The sequence below is a fragment of the Rhinolophus ferrumequinum genome, chromosome 11 (assembly GCF_004115265.2).
Source record: "Rhinolophus ferrumequinum isolate MPI-CBG mRhiFer1 chromosome 11, mRhiFer1_v1.p, whole genome shotgun sequence".
Taxonomy (NCBI): Eukaryota; Metazoa; Chordata; class Mammalia; order Chiroptera; family Rhinolophidae; genus Rhinolophus; species Rhinolophus ferrumequinum.
Window position 1 is genome coordinate 13,299,795 of NC_046294.1, and position 27,075 is coordinate 13,326,869.

The window sequence follows — 27,075 nt, forward strand, 5'->3', positions numbered from 1 at the left end:
CACTGGCTGTCAGTCACCAAACTAGAAGAGAACAGGGCTCCATGAGAGGTAGCTACATCTTAACAATTTGGTGATAGAAACTTCTTCACCCATGCCATCTAATTTTGGGGATTACCATCCCATATTGCTGATGAATCAACTGAGGCTTGGAAAGGTTAACTAATTGGCATAAGAGGACAGGGCTGGTAAGTGGGGCAGCCAAAACTGGATCCCAGGTTTCCTAAATCCAAGTCCAGGACATTTTCTACACATACAACATGCTCAGTAATCAATGGTAAGTGGGATCAGTTTCTTCATCTTTAAAATGAGGTGCTATTTGTTTCTACTATCTGAAAGCACAGAGTTTTCTTGAGAGCCAACATCAAACTGATATAAATGGAAAAGTCAGTATTAATGTACTGGGAGAGAATATCATCATTACTTTAATGCTGCAGCATTTTAAAGCGGGAACAGCCCTAACCAGTGACCCAGTGAAACTCCCACCTTCTCACCTGAAGCCTGGAAAGGTAATCTCCACAATGCATACCTAGTCCCACAGCTCCTATTCCATCCACCCCAGTCATCAGTGCTCTTGTGCACTTTTCTCCTGCTTTGGGCTGCAATAATTATAGCTAAGAGAAATGTCCGCAATGGAAGCTACCCAAATATCAAAGGTCGGAGTCTAGACCAGGTGGGATGGAGCCTCAGTTAGCACAGGTGACTCAAAGCTGCAGGGGTTGCTTTAGCCACGCCATGTGAAAGGTCAGAGGTCACTGAGATTCCAGCTCCTACACTACTAAGGAGGCTGATCCAAGGAGACCACCCCCTTCCAAATCAGCCTGAACACACTTGGATGGCTTGGTCTAAGGAAGGGAAGGTGTGGGTGCAAAGAGGGTGGAGAATAAGGTGATACACAGGCCACAATCAGAACTATGAACAGAGGTCCTCATAACCTGCAAAACAGCTAAGTATTCTCTTTATCACACTTTTTGTGGTGAAAGATAAGGATGAAGAAAGGTGAAAAGCTGAGCACCCATTTTAACACTATCCTTTCCATCTTCTTAGTGTAAAAGCCAAACTATAAACTACAAGCCTAGACGTCATCCGTGCCCCAGCCATTATCCCTTGGGCCTCCCCTTTTACCCCCTCACCCTCCTGCTCTCGTGGACGCACTCCTGCCACCCTGGCCTGCGGCTCTTCCTTCAGCACAGCAGGCATATTCCAGCCTCAGGGCCTTTGCACTGGCTGCTTCTCTGCCTGTAATGCTCTACACCCTGATGTCCATGTGGCTGGATTTTTTATTTCCTCCAGGTCTTTGCTCAACTTTTCACTGAGGCCTTCCCTGGGAACCTTCAATCCACATCTCATCTCCCCTTTCCTTGATTTCTTTCTTTCCCCTCTCTTTGGCAGTAATCATCATCTAATAACTTATTTATCTTGCTTATTATATCTTCCCCAGCAGAACAAAAGTTCCAGGAAGGCAGGAACTTACCTGAGTCATTTAAAAGTACCTGGCATACAGTAAGTGCTCAATAAATATTTTCTGAATGACTGATGAGGGCAGGAAGACAGTATTTTACAAGCTAATAGGATATTTCACAGAGCTCAGTGTCTATTATTACACACCACACAAAACCTGATAAACTAAAGTCTGGGGCGGACCTGCCTGCAAGGTCAGCACCACACAGGAAGTCCCAGAGGTACCTGGTGCTACTCACCTGTACAGAATGACTGCCAGCCAGGTGCCAGGGACTCAACGTCCCCCACTCGGGTGGAGATCTTTACTGTGTACGATGAGCCAGGGATCAATTTGGTGACTGTAGCATACGTGGCACCTGTGACTTCTTGTGTTGCCTTGCTGGAACTTCCATCCTTCTCAATAAGAAGGTGGTAGGTGTACGTGGAAGAGGCATTATCAACGTTCTTCCAAGTGAAGGTTGCCGCTGTGGTGTTAGTATGTATTTCAATGTTGGACACAATGCTGGGCCCTTGATTTAAAAAAAAAAAAAAAAAAAAAAAAAAAAAAAAAAACATGGATTAGCTTGAATTCTAGGACTATTTTATTTACTGCATCTAAAAATAGTCTGGCTCCTTTTGGGAAACAATAAATAAATCTAACATTGGCTGGCTCAAAACATAGAAGACTTCTCAAAAAGACATTCAGAAAATAAATTTAAAAAGACACTCAAAAAACATAATAAACAAAAACATTTCGGTGGCAATATAGACCACGGAGATGTTAAACACCACGGTAGGGTCTGTGAATGGACCCAAAAAAGGAAATCCGTCAATGACCATCGGAATGCCCAGCTTTATTTCAACATGTCTGTCCAGATTAAATCTCAAAAAAATTAGTTTTTCAGGCTTCTTTTAATACTTCAAATTTATTTGAAATATATTTTCAAGATACAATTTCCTACCTGTTTTGGAACTCTGACTAATGAAAGAAAAAAACACTAAAAAGATACTATAAACTACCATTTCTCTCATACATTTATTTAGATCAAATAATAGAAACACCTCCCCCCCTTCTTGCATGCAAACCTCCTCATTTGAGCAGTTATCTTCCAACGCCAACATGACAAGGTGACCCTCCTCTAGTCTGTATTCTCAAGGAATGAATGGAACAGTTATGTTTCCCATGCTCGTGAGATCACTTCCTGCTTCTAAAGACAACTCCAAGTCCACATGGCTCAACACTGGTGCCGCATGAGAAGAACAGAACCTTTGTTGAGGTCCATGTTTTCAGCTTAAGCATTAGTTTCACATTCGACCGAGAGCCTGGAAACAATGGCCCCTTAGCCAACGCTTACATCCCACCCTCCAAGGGAAAGTCAGGGAGAATACTCCCTTAGAAAGGCGTCCTAGGACACTTACGTGTGTACTGTGAAACGAAGCTGGAATTCCCGCTGGAAGAGGTCACTTCTGGAGTGATCGTGATGTTATATAAGGTGCCCGGGATCAGGCCCGGGAGAGTGATCTCCTTGTGAGAAGTGTTCGTTTGGTTAGAGCCATGTTTAGATTCTACACTTAGATGATAGATGTACTCAGAAGCAATGTCTGTACTCTGCCACTGCAACGTCATTTCAGTTGTGGTGACATTGACCACGGAGATGTCAAACACTGCGCTGGAGTCTGGTAGAGGAAAGGGAGAAAAAAGGAAGTCTGTTAATAACCATTAGAATGCCCAGCTTTATTTAAACGTGTCTGTCCCGAGAATTTGCTCTTTTGTCATCAAACTCTCAAATGAGTTCACAAAGAACAAATTCCAGAACATCGGTGAGAAATACATACCCTCAGTTCTTTCAAAAAGTTTGGCTCCCCCATAACACAGATAAACTTATCAGTTCTCTGGGCCATTGCTTTTGTCATGAAAATGCCCCTTTCAGGGGTCTTCTAGAGTAAAAGTCATGTTAGGTTCTTGACCAGAGAGATGGGTTCAGTGTGTGAAAATTCATCAAACAACGCACTTAGGATATGTGTGCTTTTCAGTGTGTATATTATTCTCAACAAATTGTTTTTAATCACTCCCTCAAAAGCAAACATCTTCCTAAAACACAGTTAGGCATACTGAAGAGAAAAACTGAAATGGAGAGTTGATATTTACTAAGTGGGAACATTTGAGGCCAGGGTGGGGAAGAGGAAAACACACACACACACACACACACACACACACACACACACACACACGCCCTCCACCCTCACAGCTGGGGGTCAGATGTGAAACCCCCTACCTGAGTACTCTTAGCACTGTCCTCTGATCATCTCACCTCTACACACTGAACCAGCTACAATATGAATGCAAAGATCAGGGCCCAGATATAACTAAATGCAACTCAGTGGCATTAAATATATTCACAACGTTATGTAACCAGCACCATAAATTATCTATGCCCAAAACACTTCATCGTCCCCCAACATAAACTCTCTCCCCATCAAACGACAACTCCCCATTCCTCCCTCCCCCAGCCCTGATTACCTCTATTTTCTCTCTGCATCAACTTGCCCATTTCAGGTGCCTCATCTCATATAAGTGGAATTACACAATATTTGTCCCTTTGTCTCTGACTTATTTCACTTAGCATAATGTTTTCAAGGCCTATCCACCTTGTAGTATATATCAGAATTCCCTTCCCTTTTATGGATGAATACTATTCTTGTCTATCCATTCATCTGTTGATGGACACTTGGTTGCTTCCACCTTCTGGCTATTGTGAATCATGTTACTACGAACATTAGTGCACAGATAATTGTTCAAGTCCCTGTTTTCGATTCTGTCAGAGACACAATACGTACACGTGGAATTGCTGGGTCATACGGTATTTGTTTCCCTGTTTCAAAATTGCCTTTAATGCTGTTACATTGATTTTCTCCAATAGTAATGAAAGTTGTTCAATAATAGAATAGTAACCCCCTAAAAGTCTACTGCCTTCTTACAATTCTTGTTGATTTTCATTCAGTGGGCCCCAACTATAGGCTGTAGTATAAGAGATACCTTCTTCTCACGAATAGTCCTAAGTTACTCAGCAGCTACACCATACCAAAGTGTCCGTGCACACTGTGATTCAGACTTCAGTCTTCAAAGCCATGCAGAGGTCAGTTCAATACCTTGTCACTCTGGGCCAGTTACTTAAGCTTGCAGAGCCCCCATTTCCTACTCTGGAAAATAGAGCTGGTAATAGCACCCACCTCACTGTGTTAAAAAAAAAATTAAATACAGGATGAGAGCCCAGCACTTGATAGACTCCTAACATATTACAGAATTATTACATTAAGTTCTGCTCATTGGCAAGTCACACAATATCAAGGGTCTCCCGTTACCATTATCAACATTCTCAAAAAGAAAGAAGAAATATATGTTGATATTATGACCCTATTTCAACAATCTCATCTAAAATGAAGACTTGAAAATCAATTTCACCTGAGGGATGCAGTTCCCTTATTCTTGGAGCCAATCTTCCAAGTAACTATCAATGTTTAACTCAACCAACAGAGTTGAAGAAACATACACAAGGAGAATCTCAAGAGCCCAACCAATTCCAGCTGGTTCAAGGAATTAGTCTCCTTTCTTTATCTTTCCCCTCTGAATGAAAATTTTCAATTCTCTCGCAATCAAAGATCAAGGAATACTGTATGTTTTCCAAGCTTTCCAAAATATCGTATTTCAAATTTTAGAAACAATGATGAACACTAAATTATTCTCATAAAATACTTTTATCAATATCAATTAGCCTCTAGAACTAACAAAACTGTTGCATCACAATGTTGTTTATGACAGGCGGTAAATAATCTACCTGACCAACAATAGGGGAATCATTAAATAATTTACAATACCATACTTTGCCATATTTTGCCATAATGCACTCACGTTACTAATGAGCACCTATGTTTTTGGCCCAAACTTTCAGGGGGAAAAATCTTCCATTTCAATTTTCCAAGGGATTTTCCAGTAACTTTTGTAAAAATGTCAGCTAGATTGCTAGCTCCCATCTAAAGTGTATGAAGAGAAACGTCGCACTATCCACCCTACGGTAATAAAGTCGGCATCACCTATCTAATCAAGTCAGAGCCACTTACTCTGTGGACAACAATACATCCCTCTTCCTTTCATTTTGTGTAATCGTTGGCTGAAATCACTTTTATTGCAAGTTTGTAGTAAGTTCAACAAAACTGATTATCATATTCCAGGGTACTATTTTGCATACAGCTATCGTTATTGATTTCTAGAGTTACACTTTTAACGCATAAGTATACATAAAAGAATTTAAAACATTTATATAAATACAGAATTAGTACTACCCATCTACCCATGTATAACGTGCACCCTTATTTTTCCCTCACAAATTTGAGGGGAAAAGTACACATTATACACAGCAAAATATGGTACATCCAGACCGGCGATTCTTAAAATTTTGGATCTTTGGACACCTTTACCTTCCTAAAAATTGTTAAGGCTCTCAAAGAATTTTTGTTTATGTAGATTATATTTACTATATTCAAAATAAAAAGAGTCTTGGAGAGAGGTACAAGATGGAGGAGTAGGTAACGTTGATTTGCCTCCTCCCTTGACATTAAAATTACAACTAAATTATAGAACAGTCAAGCTGGAGAACCATCTGAAGTCTACAAGAACAGAAGTCCTATAACTAAGGACATACAGAAGAACTCACATCAAGACTGGCAAGAGGGGTGGAGACTCAAAACGGGCTGCCCCACACCTGCATGTGGTGGTCAAGAATCAGGAGGGATATCTCTGCTGCAGAGGTCCCCCTTGAAGAGCCAGTGGCCCCACCCCCACACTGAGTTCCCCAGCCCAGGGTTCCAGGGACAGGAAGAAGAGTCCCCACAAAAATCTGATTGTAACAATCCACAGGGATTCCATCCGTTGGGGTGAGATGGAGCCTTCTGGAAACCCAGGCATCTTCTAAAAAGGCCCACGCACAGAATCACTCACTCACAGACACTCACCGTGGGCTCCAGCAAAAGAATGGTGTCTCAGGAGGCACCTAGAGAACTACAGGGAAAGACTGAGTCATGACTCCCTGGGAGCCCACCCCCACCCACCCAACTTGTGCACCACCAGAGGCACTTTCGGTGGCTGGACAACCAGCCCAACCCCATGCATGGCAGGAGGTTCTTTCAGCAGCCGTCAACAGACCTTGGCACGCGCACTGCCAGAGACACTTTCAGTGGCAGACAACCAACCCCAGCCTGAGCAGCAGTCTTTCTTGGATAAATCTCAGGGGTCTGTTGGCCCGAGGTGGGCAGTGGATAGCTTTGGTGAGCTCTGAGACTTTTGTAAGTGGCTCCAGGCTCAGCAATGGTGCCAACCCTGAATCTGCATTACTCTGGTAAACACCACTCACCCCATATGGGTAATTCCCTGAAACCCCCACCTCACCCAACTCATGTACTGCCCAGGGCTCTTTCAGTGGCTGAGGCCGGCAGGTGGTTTCAGGCCTTAGAGTGCCCTAGGCCTTTTGCTGAGCTATCCCAGGCCTGGTACTGATGGCAGCCAGCCTCAGTTCACAGCATATGCTTCCAGGTCCAGCATAGGCAGTGATCAATCACAGATAGCTTTGTAGCTCCTACCCGGTAGCCCCAGACCAGTCACAGGCAGCGGCTAACCTTGGCCGGCATGGGAGCCCCTCCCATGGGGCCCCAGAACCAACACATCCAGAGGCCAGCTTCAGACCACAACAGAGCACTACCTGATTAGCTCCATAAATAGCACACTCAAAGCATGGTCTCAACAGGCACACAAGCCAGCTGGTATGAATTCCACTCCGTAGGGTCAGCCTCCACACAGCCGTTCATATGTTATGACGTAGCCAATACTCACAGCCAGTCAGCCTGAGAGTTAATTCCATCCACTGACATGCCAATAGCAATCAACGCTCAACTACAACAGGAGGGCACATACAACCCACACAAGGGACATTCCTGGAATACCAGCCCAGATGATCAAGGAGACTGGGCCACTGGGCCACACAAGGTACCTAATACATAAGGCCACCTGGCCAAGACTAGGAGACATAGCATCTACCTAATACATAGGAACAAACACAGAGAGACAGCCAAAACGAGGAAACAAAGAAACATGTCCCGAAGGAAAGAACAGAACAAAGCTCCAGAAAAATAACTAAATGAAATGGAGACAAGTACTCTACCAGATATAGCATTCAAAACACTAGTTCTAAGAATGCTCAATGAACTTAGGGGAAGAATAGGTGAACTCAATGAGAACTTCAACAAAGAGATAGTAAACATAAAAAAAGGACATAGAAACCACAAAAAAGAACCAGTGAGAAATAAATAATACAATAACTGAAATTAAGGATACACTAGAACGAATCAACAACAGATTAGATGAAGCAGAGGACAGAATCAGCAATTTGGAATACAAGTAGCAGAAAACACCCAATCGGAAGACAAAAGAGAAAAAAATAATTGAAAAATTAGGATAGTTTAAGGGACCTCTGGGACAGTATCAAGTGTAATAACATTTGCATCATAGGGGTAACAGAAGGAGAAGAGAGAGAGCACGGGATTGAGAACCTATTTGAATTGAAGAAATAGTGACTAAAGACTTCCCTAACCTGGCAAAGGAAATAGACATACAAGTCCAGAAAGGGAGGGGAGTTGGGGGGCTGGGTGAGGGGATTAAGAAGTACAGATTGGTAGTTACAAAATAGTCATGGGGATGTGAAGCACAGCATAGGGAATATAGGCAATAATATTGTAATAACTACCATGTTTCCCCGAAAATAAGACCTAGCCAGACCATCAGCTCTAATGTATCTTTTGGAGCAAAAATTAATATACGACCCAGTCTTATTTTAATATAAGATCTGGTCTTATATAATATAGTATAATATAATATAATATAATGTAATATAATATAATACCAGGTCTTATACTAATTTTTGCTCCAAAAGACGCATTAGAGCTGATGGTCTGGCTAGGCCTTATTTTCGGGAAACTTGGTATGTAGAGTGCTAGATGGGCACTAGACTAATGGGGAGGATCACTTCATAAATTATGTAAATATCTAATGACTATGCTGCACACGTTTTAACAATTTCCTCTTTTTTAATTTATTGTTTTCTAATTTTCAATTAGAGTTGACAGTCAATATTATTTTATATTAGTTTCAAAAGAATATACAAGTATACATTCCAGTAGCTGTTAGAGTGATGATGTTATCCCATGTCATACAGCACCTGGAAAACTCCACTGTACACTCATCATGAGAGAATGAGAACAAAAAAGTCAAATAACATTTTACTATTATGATAACAGTATTTCGCAGACCCTTGAAATGAATCTAGGGGACTCCCAGAGATCCCTGGATCACACTTTGAAAACCACTGATCTAGCCCAGGGTCAATAAACTTTTTCTATAAGGCCACAGAATAAGCAAACGTTTTCTATAAGGCTTTGCAGGCCATATACGTATTCTCTGTTGTAACTACTCATTTCTAAAACAAAAGAAGCCATAGACAGTACATAAATAAACATGGTTGTGTGCCAATAAAACTTCATTTACAAAACTTAGCAGTTGGCCAGATTTGGCCCATGGGCCATTATTATCTGCTGACCCCTGATGTATAAAATGGATTGCCAGGAAGGTATTAAAAATATCTTGTAGAAATAAAGAAATATTTATACTGACAGGGAAGAATGCTCGTAATAAACTTGTATGTGGAAAAAAACAGATCACAAAACCACATGTACAGAGTGAGTTCAATGCTTGTAAAAAAATATATATATATGTACAAGAATGTGTGTGTATATATATTTAAATATATATATATGCACACATATCTTAAAATTGTAAAGCTCATACATCAAAAGTTACCAGTGATTATCTCTGATTCATGATTTATTGATGGTGATTTTTTCTTATTCATATTTCATAGCATGATTCATTTACAACACATTCCTGTCGTAAATGTTTTTTAAAGATTTTTCTTTGATAATTAAAAGAAAAGCTATATTTGGAAAACCCGACATTTATAAATTATACTGATTTTCTTTAAGAAACATCAGACATCAGTTTCACAGAAAATACAGCCTATTTGCTTACTTACCAGTTGTATTGCAAACTGTCTGGGGAATCCCTTCAGTCCCATTTGGTCCTTGTGGAAATATTTCAAAACAATACTTGGTTCCAGGGTATAAGTCACCAATGACAATACTACTTTGGTTGGTGGTTTTTTCCTCCAGATGTTTTCCATTCTGTGTAGTAAGTATCTTAAAGGAATCCGAGTCGTGGCTGCTCCAAGCTAAGCCAATAGCCCTTGTGCTGACATTCGTCACTCGAAAGTCAGAAACTGGACAAGGGCCTGAAGTAAGAAAGTAAATGACTAGATTAAGAACCTATTTCTCCAGAAGACAAGGCTGAGTATACCTCACAAAATATGTACACTGAGATTAAATACACACTTGGGACACCTGACCTTTTCTCTCTCCTTTGCATTATCACCTATAATGCGAGCCCCTCAGAAACTGGCATTTTGGCCATTGAGAGAACACTTGGCTACAAGAGTGTAGGAACCAGTTGCTTAGGTTGTACAAAGTCATTCACAGGAAATGCGAGAAGGCGTGAACTCCATGGGTAAGGGCTCAGGCTCTGTAGCAGGACCTTGTCTTTTGCTGGTGTGCTTTCTGGGAAGGAATAGACGCTGGAGTAAAGCATTCTTGTGGGATGAGCCTTGGGTCCAGAGCCAAGTTCCTCCTCTGCCACATGCTAGGTCTGTGGCCTTGGGCAAACTGTCCAACCATGCTGGGCTGTAGTTTTCTCTTCTGTTAAACAGGGATCCTAATACCTACCATGAAGGTCATTGCGTTACCAATACTATTATAGTGTTATATTACTATACTACTGGTACACCATTATTGCTTTATTTTAAATGATCAGACATTCTTAGAACTAAAAGCTTTTAAAATGCTGCCCATCATCGTATCTTTAAGGGACAATCAAGCAAGCAAAGGATGAGATACAGCTGTGCCCTGCTTCATTATAACATAACATCAGTATCTTCAGACAAAGGGACACGAATAGCCAGGTTCTTTTTTGTCTGGGCGTACTAGTTTGCTCCAGGCCTCTACCACACTAGACTGGTCATTCCAAGCACAGGCTGGAGTAGACATAGCCCAGCTGTCTAATCCCACTTCTGTCACTTGCCAGGTGTGACACCTGCCTACAGCACCTCTCTCAACCTCGGCTTCCTCATCCACAAAACAGGCTAATGCCAACCATGTCACAGGGCTGTAAACATCCAAAGAGACAGCAAGGAAAGCAAGTCACAGGATGCTCAGCATGTGGGTCGGGTCCATCAGTGACCACCGTTATACGGCCCATCGGAAGGGGTAAGAGTCCTGTGGACCCACACGCTGAGCTATGTTTTCCTTGAGGGCAGAACAGAGCTTTGTCTTATATTTGGGCCTGGCACATAGCAGGCAGGCAAGAAAGACTGACAATGTGTGAACTCACGAGTGTACACTTGGAGAAATCCGTGTTTGCCCTCCGAACCGCCATCAAGGAAAGGACGCACTGTGATGTTGTATAATGTACTGGAGTTGAGTGGGGTGATGAAAGCACGCGTCTCATTGACACTGAAATTGAGGAAACCGGTCTCCGCAGCAACTTCTATCTTGTAGGTATAGGCAGAGGATGACTCAGTATCATTAATTCTCCAGGTCAGGGTCATGTTCGTGGCATGGATGTTTGCAGCTTTGACATCCAAAACCTGACTGAGGTCTGTGAAGACACAAAAAGAGTTAACAATAACCAGAGTGGCCACGCCAGAAAGAGAGAGAGAGAGAGAGAGAGAGAGAGAGAGAGAGAGAGAGAAGCTGTCATTAGGGCATGTCATCTAGTCTAAGAAACACTCTTAGCGATTATTCCTATTCCACTAGATTTAACCACAACCGTAACACCCACAAATGTGTGGGGTCCCAGCAAGAGGCAGGCATCATCTTCCATGAAGAAACAACCTGGTCAATTGCAAGTGCATAGTCCCTCTTTGTTCTTCTTGTGAGCTGAGCCTAAGAGATACAGTGGGCCCCTCTACCACGGACTCCAAACATACCCTGCCATAGGTGCTAGGGTGACCCAGGAAAGTGCTCAAGCATATAGGTATCCACCCAAGAACGAACCCTATGCTCTACGTGACCAGTAAAAGATCACAGACTCCCGCATGAGGCTGGGTTCCAAGGCTAGATCTGCTTTCACATCCAGGTGGATCTTAGGAAAATCACTTGAGCTCGGTCTCCTCATCTAAAAAAATCAGGACAACAATCCTAAGCTCAAGAAAAGATAACACAAAAGTCTAGTTATTCACCACTTGCCCACCCTACATCCCAAACCCAGTCCATCCGCTGTCCTTCTCCTGCCGGCTCTGTGCCCCAGGAGGCTGACCCTGCCAGACAGCCTGGGAGCAGGTTCTGCCACGGAACAATATGGGCAGGCCAGCAGGCAGCTGCAGGAGAAAGCAAGGAGCCTTTCTCCCGACTGCTTCCTCTTCTGGTCACCTGTTCTGGCATGACCGCATCCTCCACTGCCCCAGGCCTCACTGGGCTCCAGAAACACCATTTCCTCTCCTTTGATCTTCAGCCTTGGGGTGGTTTTCTACTATGACTAGTCTGAGGTGTCTCAACACCCTCTGATGGCTTCTTTAACCCCATCCCACCCAACAAGTTACTCGAAAAATGCCTGGTACAACACATGTATATGTACGTACGTGTGTACATATGTGTATTTTGTATGTATGTGTATACACATACATACACACACACACACACACACACACACTGTGTAGAGAGACTTAAGGTTACTACAATTATTATTTATCAAGCGCTAGGACAGTACAACACAAACTAGGTTGCGCGTGTGTATCCATACGACTAAGAGCCTACGGTGCAATCACTATCACTTTAATTCTGCTCAAACCCCATTAAAAAGCAGGGCCCAGGGCCACCCTAATCCACATAATCCCTTTTAGCAAACCAGGCAAAGGGCCCCTCCTGTGGAGAGACCCAGCCCTGGGGTGCATGGCTTGGTGAGGGGCCCACAGACTCAATGTCAGCCACATTCACCTTCTTGCACAGCATCCTGTGTGTAGCACAGCTCCCCCCCACTGTCAGTGGCACCCCTCGAGGAGCACCACCCTCCTTGCACCTTACCCACCCCCTAAATGCCAAGCCCTATCCCCCCAGGGAGCCTCCCGCCTGCCAACCTGCAGGGTCCCTGAGGGCCCCAAGTGGTCTTTCCTACAGCTGCATCCTCCCCTCCTCACCTGCACTTAGCATCACCAGTGAAGGAGGAAGAAGGAAGAAGGGCACAAGTGGAGCCCCTTCCAACATGGATACCAGGAAAAGCAACGGTTCCTTATAGACAGGCCTTGTCACTGGCTTCCTGCCCCCATTTTCTAGCCCCGTGCAAGTAATACAGCCTGGCTAGTAGTAATAATTTTAATAATTGCCTCCACGTACTCTTTAGCATGCCCCCACTCTCCAAAAGAGAGAGACAACTCTCCAACATACACATAACATCTCTCTAGGAATTAAATCAACCCCTCCGGCATGATCAGGGGCCTTCAGATGTCACTGAGTCCCAGGGCCTCTCCACCTTCATCCCTCAGTGTCCATCGTCTGCACTTTCACTCATCATGTTCCCTCCACTGGTGTGTCCACCTCCTTCTCTCCATTTATCCAAATCCTATTCCCCCTTCAAAGCCAGTTCAAATCCTGCCTGTAGAAGTGGCCTTTCTTCAGGATTTGATGTAAAAAATCATGCTCCAGCCTTCCAATGTCCACAGCACTTAGTGGGCAGCTACAGTTGACAGTTGCCATGTGTTACCCACGTAGCACCCAACTCCTTTTTCCAACCCCCGGCCCAACCCCCCTTGGTGGGAGGAAGTGCCTGTCACCCAGTAGAGGCTGGGGAGGACAGTGTCTCCCTTCCCCAGCACAGAAACCCAGAAAGCAGATATATGACACTTTTTATCTCAGGACTTTGAATCCTGAGTGAATGTCACCAGGTCCAGGATGGCCCAGCACTCCAGAGTTTACTGGATGCTCGTCCATTTTCTGTCCTTGGTCCTCCAGCCCCCACCCCCTCTGTGCTGTGGTCTATGACAGCCTTTCAGAACAGATACATTTTGAGATAAGATAACCAGAGTCAGGTTATACTGCCTGCCACCAACCCTCTAAAAACTGTAACGTTGCAGCGTTTGCTCCTGAACCCGAGAGTCCAACGGCATGCCTTTCCAGCACATGTGTCTCGATTCCCCATCTGTATAGAAACTCCCTGAGGGTAGGGACTGTGCATGTCTGTACCCCATCATCAGCACCAATCCAAAAGCCTCCAAACACTGGTCAATGTACAGAGTGGGGGTGCTGATAAAGGAGAGGTAGAAAGCTGGAATGTGCACCGTCGGCAAGTTTCAGCAAAAAGATCTGCATGGATTCCGGAGTCAGGCGAAATGAGAAAACTCATTCTCTTATCTCAAGGGGAAAATACTTAACCAACATTGACAAAATGAGTATCAGTGTATAGGGGAAAAATATTACACCAGTTTTTCTCACGGGCTCGTACACAGAGAAATGAGAGAAAGATGCAAGGCAGTGCCCCGTGTCTGCACATAGCCCCTGCTCACTCTGTTTATTGACCTCACTGAAAGAAGTACCTCGGCCAAGAGCTAAGAAGAATCTCAATGAGTCTACTCTATCCAAAATCTCTTCCAGAAAACTCCCTCTGACAACAAAACCAATTGTGAAGCCAGAGATAACTCAGAACCAGAATCACAGAAGACACAACTTTGTGCTAGAAACTCTGGCTGAAGCCATTTTGCAAAATCCAACATACATGTACTGAAGTTTGTGGCCGGGAGCAAGCTGGTGCCATCTGGTGCTCCACAATCAACAGTGGCCTTGTACTGTGTGCCAGGCTTTAACCCAAGAAGCAGGACTTCCGTGTCTCTTCCGTCCACAGGATGGACGGAGGCTGGGTCTGCAGATTCGAGTTCATGTTTGGGGCTCCCGGGTAGCTGGGCCAAGCTCTTTGTGCAGGTGACATCTGTTTCACACACAAAAGGCAAAGACATTACCTGCAACAGAAGCACATCCCTGGCTTCCTTCAGTGTCGCCCCCACGCCCTGCTAAGATGACACATGAGACAGTCCCCACAATGGGTATTCCACGAGCATCTGTTGCCCTCCTTCCCCAGACAGAGACACATCCGCCTGAAAAAGCCCTGAATGAGGCCAGGTATTTCACTTTGTACTTTTATTCCAGTAACACCACAGATATTTGAGCTTCTCTTTCCAACTCAGCTATTTGCATCTTTCCCTACTTTCGGGAAATCAGCTTTTCCCACCCAACTCCAAACATGGTTTTCCGGGAACAGCCACATAATTCAAACATGGCTTATTTGAGCCCATTCAAGGCATGGTTCCCCTGGACCAGAACCTGGCTGATAGGGGGTGAAACAGGGGAACTGCTGGTGGCCATTTCTCCTTGAGTTGTGTGGAGGGAACCACTCTGAGAACAAAGACGATAAAAAGAAAGAGGCAGGAAAAAGAGATGAGCATCACTCCGTCTCTCTTTAAGGTCCAGCTGCCCATGGCCAGGAAATATACACAAGGTGGTAAGTTGCTCTTCTAATCGAAGCTATTGAAATCTGGTTTCCATCACTTGCAATCAAGAATGCTAACATTCACTTTCTAGTTCTGTTTCCTTATGTGCAAAATGGGAATGACGTACTTATTCTTCTCAATTCACAGAGTTACCCCTGAAAATGCTATGAAATCTGCATATGACGACCCACTGTCAGCGCAGGAGTTGTCTGCAGATCTGCCCTTGAACCATCCCTTTCTCAGTGGATGTGGTAAGTTCCTCCATGGCCCTACTTGGGTTAACACAGTTGTTATTCGTTCAAGTGAGAGTTTAAAAACTTAAAGGGGCCAGCTGTCTTTCTGGATGCCAGAACCCGAACAATTTCGACCCCATTGTCATTGAGCCCCAATATGCTGACCTATAAAATAAGAACATTCTTCCCTCTTTCCTTATACAAGTATGAGATCAAAGTAAAATGTGGAGAACCCTCAATAAATTCTAAAACTCTATACAAATATAAGAACAATATTTTTAAAAACTATTCAGTTACTGAAAGTCAAAACCATCAAGCAGATGAGAAGCACACTCGTATAACTCACCTGAGCCACTTTCTGTAACCAGGGGCTTTCCCTGTGTCTCATTTGGTTCTAAAAGACACAAGACTTTGTATTGACTCTCTGGCTTTGTATTGACTCTATGGCTTCCAGTGTCTTCAAGGAGTATCCAGCAGGTGGCAGTGCCATTGTCATTCTTCCAGGCAAGAGAAGCGTTCCTCATACCCACAGAGACAACACGAAGATCAGAAACTAGAAGAGGCTCTATTTTAAAAACACATAATGGTCATGGATGAAACAAGATATTTGCAATCACCTTTCATTAAGAAAAACTGGGGACACTCATGTTTCAACAGGACTCACTAAAAATACTTACTTTATAACAGAATCTAGTGCAATTGCATCATTCCACATTAGGAAATACATATCATCATACATAAAAGAGGACAAGAGAATAAACCCCAAAGCCAACATCTTTTAAGATCTATACTATTCTCCAAGACAATGAAGTCCAACAGTGATTTGACACTCTTCTAAACTGTCCCTTTGAAACAGCAGCATTTGGTTACATAGATGGTGATGGAAGGAGAACTGACTCTGGGTGGTGAACACACAATGTAATATATAGATGATGTATTAAGAGAATTGCATACTTGAAACCTATGTAATTTTACTAACTATTGTCACCCCAATAAATTTTAACTTAAAAAAAGTCAAGAAATTAAAATTAAAATTAAAAAAAGAAACAGCAGCATTTAATTATATTTGTTTTAGACATCAGGAACAAAGCATGAAATAAAGTGATTGTTTGCTGTGTCTAAAGGTCTCGAGTCAAGATAATACAAATAACACCATTCCGTAATACAAAGATATTTCCACTGAGGAGCTCATCCCTGTATTCCAACCCTGAGGGGATTTTTTTTCATCTATACCATTCCCCCCACCATTTTTTCCATCACCTTAATTGACTGTCGGTGACATAAACCAAACCATTTCAGCCAAAACGACATCCACTCCCTTCATTTCTAAGATGAGAACATGGAGCTATAGAGAGGAGGGTGACTTCCTCTAGAATGCATACTGGTAGCACTGGGGAGATTAGACCCAGGGCTCCAGCCTTAAGCACATATAAGCACAGACAGTGTTGCAGACAGAGCAGAAACCCTGCCTGAGGTCTGCAGGCAGCTAAATGTGAAGACGCTGGCCTGGATGATTGCAAGGCACCATCCAGCTCTGAAGCGAGTTGGTCACTCTATGATTCTAGGCTTCATATCAAATGTTTCTGATGCAACGATTTCTAAATTGGGTCACTCGTATGTCTTTTTTGTTAATGGAACATCAATAAACTAGCCAGCTCCATGACCCTGGGTACCTATTACGAATATCACTGTACCACAGTGGTCAGGAATCAGGCCCCCTAGTTTCCCACCACTTGTAACTGTGGGACCTCAGAAGAAACAACTTTCCAGCATTACATTTTCTTCCACTGTCGCGCTCAGGGTTACTGTGAGGACAAAAGAATGTATTGAGGACAGCTAAGCACACAGTCCATGCTCAGTAACTAGTAACTGGTGAACATAGCCTGGTTTCTCAGGAACTTTAATGTGGAGTAAGGATGCTCAGCTCCTGTCTGGATGCTTCCTGCCACCTCTCCACCTCCTCCTGCCCACGGTCACCAATTCTGTATCACCTGGTCCCCATCACCCTTTCTAAATTCTGTCTTCAATTTCCTCCTTAATTCTCTTCTAGCTCCTCTCTGCCCACTCCTTCTCGTCCTCATTTCACAATATAATATACTACACCTTTATGGGGGTGGGGGGAGTCCCTCTAGAACTGTGTTCTGAGGAGCTCTGGGAGTTTTCTGAACGTCCCTGAGACACCTCATCCCTTAGCTCTTCTCTCTCCAGTTCTTTTTACTTATTGGGCTCCTGGGAAAGATTTTTTTTTTTAAAGAAATCATTTCCTGGCTTTAAAAAAAGGTTGAAAACCAGTGGTTTAGTGTTTCCCGTTCCACGTGCAGGAGGCGTCGGGCTAGGTGGTCACTTCAAGCCCTGGGCTCACAGAGGTCAGGCTTCCATGGCCTTCCCCAGCCACTGCGATCACATTGCCACATCAGAAAACTAAAGAAGACCTCTTTTTTAAATTTTTGCTTCTTCTCAACTTAAAAAGGGCTTCTCATCTCTTTTTTATATTTTTGGTTCTTTTCGGCTTCAAAAAATGCTAACTTTGCAGCTCTAACAGGTGGTTCAATATATTAACATCTAAGCTATAAAAATCTTAATAGAATATAAAAAGCTTAATAGAATGTCACTGGGCTCCGATCTCATTTGAAACACACGTTCCTCTACAAAATATACTAAAATTTCATGCCCAGCAGAAACTCCTGGGAATATAAACACAACACAACTTTCCCTGGGAGCTTACAAGAAGCCTAGTAATTACTGACACCATCAAGATGTATTTCTATTGGGGGGGGGGGGCGGTCTCTGCTCCCAAGTCTTAGCAGAAAAGTAAGTATTAACCGATAAGAAGAAAAGATTTTTAAAACCAAACAGTTGGAATTAGTTAAAACATCGCAAGTCACAGAGGACCTTAATACTGAATGATCCAACCATCTGAACTCCTGGGCTTGAAACAGCACAGAATCTTTTCTCTCCAGTTCCACAGTTAATGAAAACCAATCTCTTTCCAACAGGCAACTTGAATAGACAAGGCTCTAGGACACAGGACAAGAAGGAATGGTTCGTGACATTCCTGGAGGCCAGTCAACTTACTTGTTGTGACAGTTATGTTCACGGCATTTCTCACTTGCCCGTTTACTTGTGGAATGATGGACAATGTATATGAAGTAGCTGGACTTAAGTCTGTGATGTTTATGCTTGTGTGATTTGCAACAGGAATCTGCAACGTATGTTCTGTCTCATTCTTCATTCTATGCATGTAAGTAGAAGCAGCTGAATCGTTGTTTTTCCATGTTAGGCTCACACTGGTTGAACTAATGGAACCAACTTCAATGTCAAATGCAGAACTGTGTTCTATTTTAATTTTTTAAAAAAAAAAAAAAGGAAAGAAAAATTATATTTAGAAAAGAAATGTAAGAGAAAAGACTGCCCTCGATGTCTACTTTCCAGAAGTAAATTTTGCAATCATAGAATTTCATTTGCTTATTGCCTCCTAGAATTTTCTCCAACAAAATACATTTAGACACATACATCAGTGCACGCACGTGGGTTTGTGAAACAAAATACTTTAAAACGGGGATAAAAATGAGAGGGTGGCCATGCTGGCTGTGACCTGAACATGGGTTACAACTGCACAGAAGCTGCTACAAACAGAGACCTAAGATGCAAAGTAAGTCTATCTCCCAATTCTCAGAAAACATGGCGTGTGCAGAGGCATATATGGTGTAGCAGCATGTGATAACTTTTTCTGCCCAACTCTGATATCAGGAGGAAGTTCTATAGTTTTCTGGCATAAAGATGATAAGGGGGGTGGCCGGTTAGCTCAGTTGGTTAGAGCATGGTACTAATAACACCAAGGTTGCCAGTTCGATCCCTGCATGGGCCACAGTGAGCTGTGCCCTCTTTTAAAAAAGAAAGAGAGAGAGAGAGAGAGAGAGAGAGAGAGAGAGAGAGAGAGAGAGAGAGAGAGAGAGAGAGAGAGAAAGAAAGAAAGAAAGAAAGAAAGAAAGAAAGAAAGAAAGAAAGAAAGAAAGAAAGAAAGAAAGAAAGAAAGAAAGAAAGAAGGCAAGGGACAGAAAAGCATAAAGAGAAAAGAACTGGTCTCAGAATCTAGACCGGGACATAAGGACCTGCTGACCCTTAGCAGTCTGGCCCGGAATTAGTCCCTTCAAACCTCTCAGTCTCAGGTTCCCCTGTTGACAGCTCTAATACACTATATTAAAGGATTATTACTAAGGCACCATGGTATGGTAAACAAGCTCACTGGATATGGACATTTTAAAAATCTGGGTTTAGAGTTCCACCCTGTTAGTCCTTCGTCATGTGACTTTCTTCAAAATCTTCTCATGTCTCTGAACCTCACTTTCATCATCTGTCAAACTGTAGATATACAGGCTCTTAAAACTACAGATGCTACTATGGTTTTGTTCTTTTTCTTAAGAACTTTTTTTTTTAATTGGGAAATATTGGGGAACAGTGTGTTTTTCCAGGACCCATCAGACATTGTCCTTCAATCTAGTTGTGGAGGGCGCAGCTCAGCTCCAAGTCCAGTCGCCATTTTCAATCTTTAGTTGCAGGGGACGCAGCCCACCATCCCATGTGGGAATTGAACCGGCAACCTTGTTGTTGCGAGCTCATGCTCTAACCAGCTGAGCCATCCGGCCACCCCTAGAAGTTACTATCATTATCAACAGTAACTAAAATTTCAAAATGGATGCATCCTAACTGCATTCAAACTTGACTTGTTCCCACCAGCAACAGAGGAGAAAGCACAGGCAATAAGGCCTTACTTCTCAAGGACCTAGAAATGGACCCCAGAAGTGAAAAGATGGTGCAGGTAACACTACCTCGGCATGCACAAGACCTTCAAATGACAGCACGGAGCGTGTGCCTTACCTGGCACCTGGAAGATGCAAACATTTACCTAATCCATAAAAAAGAGCAGGAGAGGGAACAAGAGAAAGAAAATAGAAACAGGCAGGGAAGAGTCTTGCGGCCCACAATTCAATAAACTTCATGCCAGGAAGGCCCTGCAGACTTGAGCTTCCTCTTTATAAAATAGTGCCAAGTTCACAGGAGCATTTTTGGCAGGTTATGGCTGTGGTGCCGTTTCCAATCAAAGCTGACGATGGTGAGGAGGAGGACAAGACAGTAACCAAAGCCACAGTGGTGGAGGCACCGAGAATGGCAGCCTGGTGGGGGGCTGACCATGTCCCAGGCCTGGTATCCTTCTCTCATTTATGCTTCATAACACCTTCACCGGGAAAGCTATGGCACCATTTTTACAAAGGAGAAATGGGCTAAGAACTAAATTTTATTCGCACAGGGATTCTGAGAAGTTTTTAGAAAAGCAGGTTCTTAAGTGTCAGTAGTTCAGAAAATAAAGCACATCTAAAAGTATGTTTTTAAAGTGAGTGTGTGTGTGTGTGTGTGTGTGTGTGTGTGTGTGTGTGTGTGTGTGTTTAATAAAGATGAAGAAACTGAGGTCTAAGAGAACCAATGACTTGCCCAGGGTCACAGAGCTACAAACTGGCAGACCCAGGAAGCAAACCTGGATCTCTGATTCTAAGCCCATGCTCTTATCTGCTCGGCCCTGATAGTATTACTCAGAGAGCAGGATGAGAGACACGTTAGCGCAGCTCTCGGAGGAACCAGGATACCCTCCAGTTAGGCAACGGGGCCAAGAGTCGGGAGAAGAGAGATACAAGAAATAATTGCTTTCTACTGTGAAAGCTCAGATCAACTGTTCTTAAGTACACTGCAGATGTGAAGACATTTACATTCTCTGAATCCCACAATCCATCCCAAAAGAAGAGTCTTGCTCACGTGTTTGCAGTTCTTGTGGGCAGCAGATACTAGAGCTATTTAAATAGGTGACATTGAGCTGGTTCACCCCAGGAGCCAGCTCTCCAGATGAAGGCTTCCTGTCACTCGGCTGTTGAGAACTCTGCTGATTCTGGCCGCTGGAATCAGGAACAATTTTTACTAAAATGTTTTCTGGTACCTCACTAAAATGAATCTTGGTGGTTGTAGATGTGAATGAAACCTCACCACAACCTAGAACACAGGAAAGAAAAACAAAACATAAACTAATAAAATGGCACCTCCTCCCACCATATACTCGCTATACAATAGGTTTTTTATTATAATTTTTTAAATGCATCATAGTTCCCTCATCTCCCCTTCTCCTGCTTTAAAATATCACCTTATTTACCAAACTGATTAACAAGGAAAAAATGCAACTGCAGAGCTCTTCCCATTGTTTGCACAGACTTTGCATAATTACAGTTATTAACAGAGATTTGCTTTATTAGAAGTTTTCAGGCAAGACCTGCCCACTTTGTGTGGCACTCTGAGAACATTCTAATTATTTTATCTCTGTGTTCATAGACTTTGGGCTTTTACCAACGCCCCCCTCAAAAAAAAAAGTCCTCAAATTTTGAGGACAGACAAAAGCTACCAATTTTTCCAAAAGGATACATTAAAATTAAAAAAACTACCGACCACTATTATCTTTATTTCTTATAGAAACATTTTACGACCAAAAATAATATTAAGTACTTAACCCCAGAATGGGCAGTGCTTTCAATTGAATATATTTAGCTTCATTAAAAACTTACTATCACGTCCTTATTTTTTTCATTTTACTATAGACCAAGGAGGACTAGCACTAGTGAGCAAGTAGGATGCAGCCCTCCACATGGAAGCTAAATATACAGGGGGCTGTCTGGTCTTCCAGAGGTTATACAAACCCTGTACACCATTTTAAAAATCATGGGGCAATGTAGCAACCCAAGGAAATACTTACAGGGTCACAGTACATAAAATAAATGTAAATCATACTGCATGATAGTTTCAACTAAGTTGGCTTTTTGTTTTGTTGTTTTTTTTTAATCATCCATGGATGTAGCTTGGGGGGAAAAAAATCACAGGAAATATAAATTTTTTATTTTTCCAGGTTACACAATTGATTGGATTTTTCTTTCACTTGCCATTTCCACCCTCACCCCACATCTACAGAAAAATTGGAAACTAAACGAATTTTAACACTTGAGCATTTTCTGTGATTTTTCACATCGCTGTTAATGTTGCTGTCCATCAGGGGGCAGTAGCAAACAACACAAGAGTGGAGAGGGTGGTGGTACTTACAGCTGTCACTTGTGCACAGAATCTGTAACAGAAAAAGAAAACGAAAGTCAGCAGATTCACTCAGCCATGGAAAATGCAAATCAGAAATAAAGCAGCTGTGAATTTAATAATGCGGGCCGGCTGCTAAGAAGTCCATTAAACAAAGGCCTGCTGGCCGGGTCTAAGGTATGGGACACTGGATGTGGGAACTCTGTGTAAGAGCGGTCAGTTATAAACAATGGCTTCCCTCGGTTATATGGACACAACCGGCTGTTGGCTTCCCAGTACTTTTCCCCACAGATACATCCAACACTGCAGCGACTCCCCGGGTCAGCCCTTCCTCCTGCCACTGCATTATGAATGGAGGTAGAAGGACACCGAAACAGAATCCAGATTCTCCGAGCCAGAAAGAACGCAGGACCATGCCACCCCTTCCCAGAGCCATTTCCAGGTCTCCACTGCAGAGTGTAAAGCCAGATGGGGGACAGAAGAAATCCACTGGGTTTGGGGTTTTCACTGTGCAAAAATTCATCCTATTCCTTCTATCAATAGGTGGCGGTCATCTTTTTTGTTGTTGTTAATCATGTGGCATGCAGCTTTGGGAAGAATGAATATTTAAAACAGAGGGACCTTAAAGATTGTTTAGTTGACAGGGTCTCCATCTGCCATCTTTAGGTCGCTGGGAGTCCTCAAAGATATTCGATGTGATCTGTAAAATATTTCCCCATACTTTAAAAGCCTAAATCATTCAAGCTGTGCATTCTATTGTTTAATAAACACACCTTTTTTGGCTAACAGGATTTTTCCAAGCATGGTCCTCGTGAAGAGGAAAATAATCAAAAGGGACCCTAGTAGAAAAACTGTTCTCCAACTTCCCATTACACATAGAATAAAATTCAATCTCTGAGCTACAGCCGATGTGGCCCCTCTGGTCTCCTCACCCCCTCGGGCCCTTTGCAGTGTTCTTAAAGCTGGTTTCCCCCTTTGGGCCTTTCCATATTTATTCCCTTTTCCAAAAACACTCTGCCCCAGACCTTCCTGCGGCACAGCCGAAAATGCCACCTCCCAGCAAGTCCTTCTCCAACCAACCAAGGGAAACCAGCGCCCCTCACTGCCCATCTCGTCACTGGTGTGTTTTCTCCTCAGCATTTACCTCAATTACCATCAGTCTCCCCCAACCAAAATGTACGCTCCACAAGAACAGACACCTTGTCTCTGCCCCGTGCCTACGATGGTACACACAGTAGGCACTCAATAAATGACACTAAAAGAATGTGCCTCTCATTTTGGAGAGGAGGCAATCCTTAAGGCCCAGCAATGGGGAAAAGACTAGCCCCAAGGTTCCAGGGCAAGGCCAAGGCCACCTGGGTCCAGGAGCCTGATTTTCCAGCCCAGCATCCCTTCCCCTAACCCCACCACTTGCACTTATCAAATGGAGACTACAAGGTCAACGCCGGTTCTCCTCCCGTGGGTTAGGGAGACAGAAGGAAGGGCCTGCTCCCGTCCCATCTCCCAGCGGCCCAGGCACCAGTCCTCAGAGGAATCCAGTGCTCCTCTCTCTGCAGGCCCCACAAAGGAGGCCAAGCCTTGCTGATTCTCCTTTGTTACCCTCTCCAAACTTTCCATCCCCACTACTCACTCTACCCTCAAGCCCTCATCATCCCCAGCCTAAACTTTTTCAGCTCATCTTCCTGCCTCCAGCCATGCCCGCCAATCGATGCTATGAGTCAACCCATACAGTCCAGGATGGATCACAGCAGACAGGGAGAAAAACAATGAGCTGGTTGCTAGAGAAGTAGCTCAGGGCAGCATTTTTTTTAGGGGGAGTGCTGTAGTTGGAAAACATTAAACTACGTGACCTCATGACTCTAGGATGGCATGTCCCCGCCCCTTATAATGTTATCTCTTTGTACATGCATCTAGGCGTTCAAATCCATTCAGTCATCCCTCCATCCAAACGTCACCTGGACACAGGTAAGTCCTGGGCCCACCCTCAAACTATTTGCAGGAAAGTAAGGGAAATAACACATGTCTGTAAATAAGTAGTTCAGGGTAGAAAGCCCCGCCAACTCATGGAACAAGCAATTCTCGAGCGCCTGCGTGGGTGGCGCTGTGCTAAAGGCTTGAGCTAGAGCAGACAGCCTCTGTGCCACGTGGGTTCGGGGCAGAGAGAGGGAGGAAGGCAGGAGAACCAGGCCACAGCAGGACAGAAGGAGGGAGCACTGGGGGAGGTACCGTTCCAGAGGGAAGTCAGAGCAGGGCGCGCAGGAAGGCAGAGTGTCTGTGCATTTCCACAGGAGCCCTTTACTGTCCTCGACTCAGGAAAACACTGGCTGCTGCTGAGCCTTACACGGGACAATGTGTCAAAGAGCTCTGAGTTCCAAGATGAAAGGGCCAGGATCACCGACATGGCGAAAAGGCATTTTCTAGAGACTGCAATCACAGCTTGGACTCTGTATTCTCGATGCATTCTCCGTAATATGCACTAAGCTGACTCTGTCCAGCACTGTTCCAGGCGCTTTCATGTATTAACTCACTTAATCCTCCAAAGAGCCCTAAAAGGTCAGCACAGGTCCCTCGTAGGCCCATGACCTGCAGGGCCTGGGTTTGAACCCAGGCTGTCCGACTCCAAAGCCTGTGTCCTCAACCAGTAGCTCCATTACCTCCTGATACAAAGTGGCTGGAGAGAAATGTACTGGGATTTAGGGAAGGTTTAAAAGTTAATTTTAAAAGATATTATCAATGTGTTCCTTTCTTCTCTCTGCCCTCCAAAAAAAAAAAAAAAAACCAAGCAAGCAAAGTAAGAGTGTTTCTTGACAAATCTGGGTAGTTTCTCCTGACAATACTCTCAGAGAACGCCCTCGGTGCCATGTGAACACACCAGCCTGTGTGTCTTTGGGACTCATGGTAAAACAGTGGCCAGCGCGATCACACACTGCACCACATGATTTCCCATCTTTCCTGGCCTCAGTGGGCCTGATTTCCCAAATACAGCACCAAGACCTGAATCTTTGCCCCAGGACCCAGGGGACCTAAAGGTCCCAGACTAAGATATGGGACAAGGGGACCTAAGAGGAGTCTGCAAGGGGGCTCCTGGGGAAGAGCTTCCTCACAAATAAAAAGGAACTACAGGGAGGGCCATACCATCCTGCTTCACTAGACTCATCAGATCTGCCCATGATGGCTGGAGCTGCTGCAGCCACTATGTGACAAGGAGGGGAGGAATCACCCACCTGCTGAGGATGGCTGGTGAGGGGAAAGAGGGAAACCGCCTGGATCCCCAAGAGCTGCAAACTCAACCAATCCTGGACTTTCTACCTCCAGACTTCTTGAATGGGGAAATGCAACACCCTTATTATTTAATGACTTTTGTTTGGGATGTCTATTATTTGCAATCAAAACATCACTAGCTGACACAATAACAACAGCACAGCAAAGCAACTAATTTTCCCATTAACCCCCATTTTTACAGATGAAGAAAGTGAAAAGCCAATGAGGTCATCCAGGGTCCCAGAGCTGGTCAGTGAGAGGTAAAGCCAGGACGCAAGTCCACATCAGCCAGGCCCCCAAACTCTTCCATTGACCACGGGGGGGGGGGGGGGGGGGGGGGGGGGGGGAGGGGGAGTGGCGGTTTGGGGGAGGGACCCTTGCAAACAACACCCTGCAAGAGACCCAGCATGGTGGACACTTCAAAAATACTTTTTAAAAGAATACAATTGGGGCGGCCAGTTGGCTCAGTTGATTAGAGTGCAGTGCTCATAACACCAAGGTCGCCGGTTCAATTCCCACATGGGCCCGTGAGCTGCACCCTCCACAACTAGGTTGAAAACAACGACTTGACTTGGAGCTGATGGGTCCTGGAAAAACACACTGTTCCCCAATATTCCCCAATTTAAAAAAAAAAAAATGCAATCCACAGAAAGCTCATCTTTCTAAAATTAGCTCAAAGCCTCATTGTGCCTAAGGGTGAAATGGGAAGAAACCAATTTCCACAGATTCATACACTAAGTGCCAAAATTAACTGCAGAAAAAGGAAGTTGGGGACAAGTTTCCAGAAATGACAGCTAAGCATGGTGACGAGAATAACCTCAGCTCCTTCCCCTTCTAAGAGAACCCAAAAAGGCCCTGGTGGTTGTTAATCAGCAAGGATTCTACTGAACTCAACCTGCATGCAAGTTACCTCCCACCCCCGATCCCTCACCCAGCAGTGCCAAGTCTCGGTAAGGGAAAGAAGGGAGACTTGCACAGGCGCCATCTCATTTAATCCTCGCAGCACCTCGGGAAAATAGGAATTATCATTCCCCTTTTACAGATGAGGACACTGAGGCTCAGAGGACACAACCTGAGGTCACAGAGTTTCCTGGTTTGTATAAACCTGCCCAAGGCCCAGGAGGGAAAGATGAAAAGAGCTGCTTGGGATGGAGATAAAACCAGCACTTTCCTCTCTCTATTTCCCTCTGGGCAGAAGTGAAACCAGATAAGGTATGCAAGGCCAAGCCCAGTGCCAGGGGCACAGAGGGCTCCAAGGCGCTTTCCTTTCTGCATCAGAGGCGCCAGGCCGTCTCCCTCCCGGCTTCAGCAGACCCATCGATTAGAGGGGTATGAATGAG

General features: G+C 44.0%; 1 protein-coding gene across 1 annotated transcript in view; it reads right to left on the bottom strand.

Moving 5' to 3' along the window:
• Positions 1 to 27,075, bottom strand: part of PTPRJ (protein tyrosine phosphatase receptor type J) — a 157,674-nt gene that overhangs the window by 26,160 nt on the left and 104,439 nt on the right. Inside the window, exons 2-10 of the mRNA XM_033120182.1 lie at positions 22,487 to 22,508; positions 21,164 to 21,394; positions 18,431 to 18,691; positions 15,702 to 15,920; positions 14,354 to 14,563; positions 10,979 to 11,245; positions 9,573 to 9,827; positions 2,857 to 3,114; positions 1,698 to 1,967 (exon numbers count right to left, since the gene is read on the bottom strand). Coding sequence (XP_032976073.1) covers positions 1,698 to 1,967; positions 2,857 to 3,114; positions 9,573 to 9,827; positions 10,979 to 11,245; positions 14,354 to 14,563; positions 15,702 to 15,920; positions 18,431 to 18,691; positions 21,164 to 21,394; positions 22,487 to 22,508 — 1,993 coding nt within the window. The remainder of the gene's footprint in view (positions 1 to 1,697; positions 1,968 to 2,856; positions 3,115 to 9,572; positions 9,828 to 10,978; positions 11,246 to 14,353; positions 14,564 to 15,701; positions 15,921 to 18,430; positions 18,692 to 21,163; positions 21,395 to 22,486; positions 22,509 to 27,075) is intronic.